This window comes from Bison bison, unplaced genomic scaffold (genome assembly GCF_000754665.1).
Source record: "Bison bison bison isolate TAMUID 2011002044 unplaced genomic scaffold, Bison_UMD1.0 scf7180017864281, whole genome shotgun sequence".
Lineage (NCBI taxonomy): Eukaryota > Metazoa > Chordata > Mammalia > Artiodactyla > Bovidae > Bison > Bison bison.
This window is the reverse complement of record NW_011494853.1, coordinates 968,202-977,119: the sequence shown is the minus strand read 5'-3', so window position 1 is coordinate 977,119 and position 8,918 is coordinate 968,202. Positions and strand designations below refer to the sequence as shown.

Sequence of the window (8,918 nt, the reverse complement as noted above, 5' to 3'; positions counted from 1 at the left end):
GAATCAAGATTGCCAGGAGAAATATCAATAACCTCAGATATGCAGATGACATCACCCTTATGGCAGAAAGTGAAAAGGAACTAAAAAGCCTCTTGATGAAAGTGAAAGAGGAGAGTGAAAAAGTTGGCTTAAAACTCAACATTCAGAAAACGAAGATCATGGTATCTGGTCCCATCACTTCATGGGAAATAGATGGGGAAACAATCGAAACTGTGTCAGACTTTATTTTGGGGGGCTCCAAAATCACTGCAGATGGTGATTGCAGCCATGAAATTAAAAGACACTTACTCCCTGGAAGGAAAGTTATGACCAACCTAGATAGCATATTCAAAAGCAGACATTACTTTGTCAACAAAGGTCTGTTTAGTCAAGGCTATGGTTTTTCCAGTGGTCATGTATGGATGTGAGAGTTGGACTGTGAAGAAAGCTGAGCGCTGAAGAATTGATGCTTTTGAACTATGGTGTTGGAGAAGACTCTTGAGAGTCCCTTGGACTGCAAGGAGATCCAACCAGTCCATCCTAAAGGAGACCAGTCCTGGGTGTTCATTGGAAGGACTGATGCTGAGGCTGAAACTCCAATACTTTGGCCTCCTCATGCGAATAATTTTCTCATTGGAAAAGACCCTGATGCTGGGAGGGATTGGGGGCAGGACGAGAAGGGGACGACAGAGGATGAGATGGCTGGATGGCACCACCGACTCAATTCTGAGTGAACTCCGGGAGTTGGTGATGGACAGGGAGGCCTGGCGTTCTGGGATTTATGGGGTCGCAAAGAGTCGGACACGACTGAGCAACTGAACTGGACTGAACTGATGATTTTGTAGATTTTCTTAAAATATTTGTTCTATAAATACTTTCAGGTTTTCTAATCTTGGATTTTGTAATTAGGGACCTTTAAAATGCCAACAGTGACTCTAAGTTGACATCTAAACCTCAATCAAAAGTTTACTCAGAGCCTTTTATGAATTACACAGTTTGGGTTTTTTCTCTCTAAATTATGGTAATTTTGACTTTGTAACCCTGATCTGTTCATTTTTGGACAATTGTCCTTGACAGTTAAAATTTAGTGAGATACTCAGACACTCAAACCAATGTTTTGCATGCATTACCTTAAAATACAATAGTTCCCTTTCTGACACTTTGAAAAGTGAAAGTGAAAGTTGCTCAGTTGTGTCGGACTCTGTGTGACCTTAGAGACTATACAGACCAGAATACTGAAGTGGGTAACCTATCCCTTCTCCAGGGAATCTTCCTGACCCAAGAATCAAACCGGGGTCTCCTGCACTGCAAATGGATTCTTCACCAGCTGAGCTAGTTTTGTTTTGTATATCCTCTACCATATTTATGTCATGTTAAATGTGAGAGCAAAATCACATCTGGCATTTAGAATTTTTCATTTTGCTAAGTCATAGCACCATTTTCCCCCCAATACATTACAACTGAGTACATTTTTCTAGTTCACAGTGCTTTCCAATATCTTATCGTGTATACAAAACAAGAGCGGTATCTCATTGTGATTCTTTGTCTGTCATAAAAAATTACTTGGGCATGGCGGTCTTTTTATCTGTAGAACGTGGTACCAAATGTATTTCTTTTTTTCCTTTAAAAAAAAGAAAAGTTTTATTTATTTTTGGCTATCCTGAGTCTTTATTGCTGCACATGGGCTTTGTGTGGTTGCAATGAGCTGGGGCTACTCTCTAGTTGCAGTGTGTGGGCTTCTAATTTTGGTGGCTTCTCTTGTTGAGGGGCATGGGCTTTAGAGGGTGGGCTCAGTAGTTGTGGTGCATGGGCTTAGTTGCCCTGTAGATGTGGAATCTTTTCAGACAAGAGATCAAACCCATGTCTCCTACACTGGCAGGCATATTTTCAACCACTGGACCACCAGGGAAGTCCTCTTCTTGTCATTTTTAATCTACTTTATTAATACAGTAATCATTGTGTGGTACACTGAATCCTTAACCAACATCCAGCACCCTATATGTTTATAAAAGAATTTCTCATTATTAGTTTTACTGTCATTTTCATGACGTGCAAACTCACTTCTGAGTTTTCCTCTTTCTGATATCATACTACATACTACCTTGCACGTGTGTGTCTGTGTGCTTAGTTACTCGGTCATGTCTGACTCTGCAGTCATGGACTATAGCCCACCAGGCTCCTCTATCCATGAGATTCTTCAGGCAAGAATATTGGAATGGGTAGACATTCCCTTCTCCAGGGAAACTTCCCCACCCAGGGATCAAACCCAGGTTTCTTGCATCTTTACTGACTGAGCCACCAGAGAAGCCCACTTTGCACATGAGGTAGCACTAATGCATCAGATCCACACTTCTGGCAGCCTGAATCTCACAACTGTTCCCTCTGAACCTGTAGTTCAAGGAGTTTGCTCAGATTAATATCCTCCCTACCCACCACCCTACCTCAGCCATTTCTTCCAAAACTGTAACCAGTTGTAATTTTGCAGAACTCACCTGAGCAGATAACTCCTGCATCCTCCTTATGCCTGCAGTTCTGCCGCCCCCAGCCATGGGAACGGCACTGAGAAATGCGAGGTTCTTTTCCATTACAGTTCACCTCATCCAGCCAGATGGGCCCTGATCCTTCCCCAAAATGAGCAGAACCTGTGGCATTAATGGCCACACCGCAGCCCAGCTGCCTGCACACCACGTGGGCATCATCCAGGTCCCAGCTGTCATCACAGATGGTGCCCCAGGAGCCCTCATGATAGACCTCTATTCTCCCGGCACAACGCCCACCTCCATTCACCAGGCGGAGCTGTCCACTCCCTGAAAGAGCAAATGAAACAGTGATAAATGCATTTCTGAGGATTTGGAAGTTATTCTCATGGTTCGGTCACCGATTCTCACCTATGCAAGGAACACCATTCTCTTCCACAACAACGGAGCTTTCTGGATCTGAAGATGATGAATTGCATGGATATAGTGTCTGACTCCGATTTCCTGCAAGCACCAAACATTATCCATCACAAGAGATACAAAAGGATGGAATGAAGAGAGGAGGTCAACTGGTATACTAGATAGATGAACTCAGGACAAACATAGCTTTAGAGAAAGGTGTCTGGGTCAACCAGGCTAAGAATGAATCAGATCCTCTGAGAAGGCATCTGTGTGTCTGTGCTAAGTTACTTTAGTCATGACTGACTCTCTGCGACCCAATGGCCTGTGCCCACTAGGCTCCTCATCCATGGGGTTCTCCAGGCAAGAACAGTGGAGTGGATTGCCATGCCTCCCTCCAGGGGATCTCCCTGACCCAGGGAAAACCTGTGTCTCTTATGTCTCCTGCATTGGCAGCTGGGTTCTTCACCACTGGCAGCACCTGGGAAGCCTGAGAAGTCACATGGTAAGTCCTAAATGGGCTTCCCTGATGGCTCAAATGGTAACGAATCTGCCTGCAATGCAGGAGACCTGGGTTCAATCCCTGGATCAGGAAAATCCTCTGGAGAAGGGAATGGCTACCCACTCCAGTATTCTTGTCTGGAGATTCTCATGGACAAAGGAGCTTGGTGGGCAGAGTTCATGGAGATGCAAAGAGTCAGACATGACTGAGTGACTGACCCACACACATAAGCTCTATGTAACTATGAGGTCCATGAAAATCAAGTTTACTTTCCACTAAAAAGACAAATGAAGTTAATATTCTGGTACACCTCTCATAATGTCTCAAAGAGGATCATTTCCTTTTACTCCCATTCTTTGCTATAGGTACACCCACTCCTTTTTGGAAGTATAGTTGATTAACAATGTTGTTAATTCCTGTTAATTCAGCAAAGTGATTCGGTTATACATATATACATACATACATATATATATATATATTCTTTTTTAATACTCTTTGGTTTATCATAGGATAATTTTTATTGGAGTATAATTGGTTTTTTAATGTTGTGTTAGTTTCTGCTATACAACAACATGAATCAGCTGTAAGTATACATATATCCCCTCCCTCTTGAGTCTCCCTCCCACAACCCCCATCCCACCCCTCTAGGTCATCACAGAGCAACGAACTGAACTCTCTGTGTTAAACAGTATCTTCCCACTAGCTATCTCTTTTACACATGGTAGTGTATATACATCAATGCTGCTCTCTCAGTTCATCCCACTCTCCTTCCCTGCCCCCAGCCCCTGCTCCACTAATACCCACTCTTAAGGCACACCACCATGGCAGAGGCTCCTCATTGACTGCCCTTTATTCTCTTACCTGAGCAGATTACAGAGGCCACTTGCCCTTCAGGACACAGCGATGCACCCAGAGCAGTTACAGGACAATCACCCATGTGCTGTTCTGTCCCAGTGCAGTGGAACATGTGTCTCCAGGGCTGCCCACTTCCTTTCCCAAAAGGTGCTCTTCCTGGGATAGAAGCAGCAACTCCACATTTAAGCTGCTGGCACAAAACATGAGCATCTTCCATGTCCCAGTGAGAGTTGCAGAGAGGTCCCCAGGTCCCAAGAATCTTGACCTCCACTCTTCCTTCACATGGGGTATTGCCACCCACCAAGCGAACTTCTGTGTATCCTGGAAGGAGACAGGGCTTTAATAAGATGTCTGTGACTACCTAACCCTACCTTCCTCACAATATGGGGACAAAATGAACATGTTGTCTGGGTCTCACTTGAGCAGACTACTCCAATGTCCTTGCTGTGGCTACAAGTCCCATCCAGGCGGGGTGCAACGGGGCAGAGTGAAAGATGGGACTCGTTGCCTTCACACTGGAATTCTTCAGCCCAGATCTGTCCATTTCCTTCTCCAAAGTGAGCTCCCCCCAGGATGGAGACAACGCTGCCGCACTCTAATTCCCTGCATAGCACGCTGGCAGATTCCAGAGAGAAGTCAGAATCACAGATGGTGCCCCAAGTGTCGCCATGTTTCACTTCAACACGACCGGAGCAAGGAATGTCCCCTCCGACTAGTCTGGGTTCCCTGTGGGCTGAAAAATAATATTTTGTGAGAAAGAACATGATTCCAAGATCTTCCCTCCTGCTGGGAGTGAGTCAGGGAGTCAAAAGTGAGAAAAGGAAGCCATTCATTGCTCTTGGATTTTCTGCCTGGAGTTGGGCTTAACAATTTCCAGACCTCCCCATCCTTCACCGGACTACCCTATCAGATAATTCTGGAACTTTGCTTCATAGAACCCATAATTTCTGGAGCATGATTACTCTATCCTTTCAGTATTTTGCCTGTATTATCCATCACTTTGTAGCCCACAGATAATGTGTGTTCATTCTCTCTACATTTTATCACTATATGCACCCACCGCAATCTGGAGTCTGCCCCAACCGTTTCAAGTGGTTCTAGGTAAAGACTTTTAATATATCTACTTCCTATTTCCAAAATGAAAAACAGACTTATTCTTTGATATCTCTCATACTTGATACATGAGACACTCTTTTCGCCCTGTTTTCTCCTCCTTCCTGCCTGACGGTGCTTTATCAGAACCTGTCACGTGTTCACCAATCAAAGTTCAGTCCTCAGCTTTCTCATCTCCTCAGTGGGCATTTTCTCTCAACTGCCAGTAGATATGTTTTCATCTATACATTTCTCTTTAAATTTATAGTCATAAGCAGATCTATTTGGACATCTTGAACTTAAGGTGTTCCAAATTGAATGAATTATGCACTGACAAGGCCACCATAGTCTTTATTCAATTAATGGTATCCAGGACCAAATTAGAACCATCTGAAATTGAACCCCTGTGTTTATCTCCTCAGAAATAATGATAATAATGATAGCAATGAAGATTAAGTGAACACCTACTATATATGTATATTTGTATGTGGCATTTTGGGCTTCCCTGGAGGCTCAGTGGTAAAGAATCTGCCTGGAGACCCAGCAGCAGACCCAGGTTCAATCCCTGGGTCGGGAAGATTCCCTGGAGAAGGAAATGGCAAGCCACTCCAGTATTCTGCCTGAGAAATCCCATGGACAGAGGAGTCTAGCAGGCTACAGTCCCTAGGGTCATAAAGAGTTAGACACAACTTAGCAACTAAACAACAACAAATATGGCATCTTAGTATTTATTTAGCAATCACTATTTCATCCTTATTGTTGCCTTAGGGTATAATTATTAAGACAAGGAAACTAAAATGCACAGAAGTGAAGTAATTTGCTAAGGTCACGCAGCAGGTTAATGAAGGGACAGGGTTTGAAGCCAGGCAGTATACTATAGAGCCTAGACTCTTGACCCTCACAACACACTGCACATGTGAAAGCCACCTGCACCAGCTGACTGACTCTCCAGCATATTTTTTCTCCATACTTACTGCTACTACTTTGATGTAATTTGTCACCATACGTCATGTAGACTTTTGCAATAGCTTCCAAAGTGGTCTCCTTGCCTTTAAGTCCTCTTTCCAATAAATTTATGTCATGACCACAAATATTAAATTTCAAATATTTTCACATAATTTCTGTCTAAGAGAAGTCAATGTTTCTTTACTGTGTATACAATAATTCATCTTTTCAACAAATATTATTAAGCACTTACAATGTTTTAGGCATTTGGATGGGCTAAAAAATCTATCACAGAGTTCAGTCTATCAGTAAGGATAGATAATTCTAGTACTACTAATAATAATCATAACCATAGTAGCTAACATACATTGATCACTTGCTGTGCAATTCCCATGAAGGAGTAGATATTATTACCACCATTTTTTTTTTTTGAGGAAATTGTAGCAGAAAACTTTGGCAGCTTCCCCAATAGCACTCATTTATTCAAATTAAGGAGACATAATAAGCATTATTTTAGCATACTCGAAAAAACTCTATGATGTCACTTTAAAAGCCTTAACATCTATTACTCTGCCAAACATACTTGTTACCCCAGCCTAAAGATGCTTTTTCAAGCTTCTGTGTCTCTGCAGACACTTTTTGCTCTACTTACATTTCCCAAACTTATGTTTGGGGGACAAAGTTACTTCTTTCAAGGATGCTCAATTTTTCACTGATTTCTCTCTCCTTCAAGAACACATAATTTAGTAGAAGATATACATGTTCATGTAATGAGTCCAAAACGAGATACATGTTTTAGATACAAAACTAAGGAAGGAGTTATCAGTTATATTTGGGCCTTTGTAAGAAAACTATCAGAGAAGGCAATGGCACCCCACTCCAGTACTCTTGCCTGGAAAATCCCATGGATGGAGGAGCCTGGTAGGCTGTAGTCCATGCGGTTGCTAAGAGTTGGAAACGACTGAGCGACTTCCCTTTCACTTTTCACTTTCATGCATTGGAGAAGGAAATGGCAACCCACTCCAGTGTTCTTGCCTGGAGAAAACTATGCTATGCTATGCTATGCTAAGTCACTTCAGTCGTTTCCAACTCTGTGCAACCCCATAGACGGCAGGCCACCAGGCTCCCCCGTTCCTGGGATTCTCCAGGCAAGAACACTGGAGTGGGCTGCCATTTCCTTCTCCAATGCATGAAAGTGAAAAGTGAAAGTGATGTCGCTCAGTCATGTCCGACTCTTAGCGACCGCATGGATTGCAGCCTAACAGGCTCCTCCATCCATGGGATTTTCCAAGCAAGAGTACTGGAGTGGGGTGCCATTGCCTTCTCCGGAGAAAACTATAAAGAGTACCATAAATCTGAACTGAGCTTTGAAAAAAGATGAGAAGTTTGCCAAGTAAATGATATGTGATATGGCATTTAAAGAATACAATCATGAGACAGGATGGTCTAATTGAGGGATTATGAATAATTTAGTATGGCTGGATTTTAAAAGGTAAAGAAAAGACACACAAGCTATACAGCTGAAAAAATGGAGCTCAGGCTTTAAGGGCATGCTTCACTAGGTTGAGAGCCACTCATCAAGATAATTAAGAGCTTCTTTTAACATTTGTTGTTCAGTCTCTAAGTTGTGTCCAACTCTCAGCAACTAGGAGGTAATTCAAGTTACACAGAAGATACAAAGTATTTTCTTTAATTCATCTTAAAAGAGAGGAAAGAAAGAAGAGGCATATGGAATTGGACTTTCTAAAAGGCATAAGTCTTTTAGAGATGCCTGCTGTCAAACATGACTACTCCTTTTTTTAAATATCACTAATTCTTAAGATCCCTTGACATTACTATCAGCATGACACAAATATACCATCAGCCCTTGCCAATTTCCTAAAATGTTCTAGATCTGATGATATTCTCTATCATAGCAATACAGAATAACTCAGCTGTACAAAAATTTCACCACTTATCCATTCAATATGTTTGAAGCAAGTTCCATCCAAATTTGAGTTGAATAACACGTTGCTTTTTAAACAGAGCTAAGCCTTTACAGCAAATAATGCCTCTACAACACAGTGACTGGAGTTGAGTTTAATCTTGTTGAATCATTATTTGAGAACGAAATTACTCTAAGATATCATTAACTCTTATTCATATGATCCTATTCCACTTTTGGACAGACCTAAGTCTTTGGATAAAAACAGTTTCTTAGATTTTTTCTTTTAACCTCTTGCTCTCTCTAGACTGATCTTGAACAAATAAAATACAACCAGTGAAAAACAACTTCCCCCTCAAAAAAGCAAAACAAATAGATATCCTCCTATTTCCTTAGTCCTAAAATATTTGAGTCCAAGGCAAAAGATAAATCCTTCTTCTAGAAATTACTTGGAGACTCCATCCTCAGCTTTATTTCATTAAGTCTGCTAGTAACACATTAGTCTATACCACAGAATGGCTTCCTTATACCATTTACTCTGAGTACATGATTAGAATATTGATAATTTACTTCTTTAAGGGATTTTTTTTTCCTGTTAATCCTATGACTGCATTTTTTGAAATGTATTTTTAAATTGGAGTATAATTGTTTTACAATGTTGTATTAGTTTCTGCTGTACACAACATGAATCAGCTATAAGTGTGTGTGTGTGTGTGTATATATATACATATATACACATACATAT

At 41.6% G+C, this 8,918-nt stretch overlaps 1 protein-coding gene across 2 annotated transcripts in view; it reads right to left on the bottom strand.

The window, feature by feature from the left end:
• Positions 1 to 8,918, bottom strand: part of LOC104995494 (scavenger receptor cysteine-rich type 1 protein M130) — a 36,852-nt gene that overhangs the window by 10,203 nt on the left and 17,731 nt on the right. For both annotated transcript variants that reach the window (XM_010849373.1, XM_010849374.1), the window contains exons 7-10: positions 4,631 to 4,945; positions 4,219 to 4,533; positions 2,868 to 2,960; positions 2,472 to 2,786 (exon numbers count right to left, since the gene is read on the bottom strand). In XM_010849373.1, the coding sequence (XP_010847675.1) occupies positions 2,472 to 2,786; positions 2,868 to 2,960; positions 4,219 to 4,533; positions 4,631 to 4,945 (1,038 nt within the window). The remainder of the gene's footprint in view (positions 1 to 2,471; positions 2,787 to 2,867; positions 2,961 to 4,218; positions 4,534 to 4,630; positions 4,946 to 8,918) is intronic.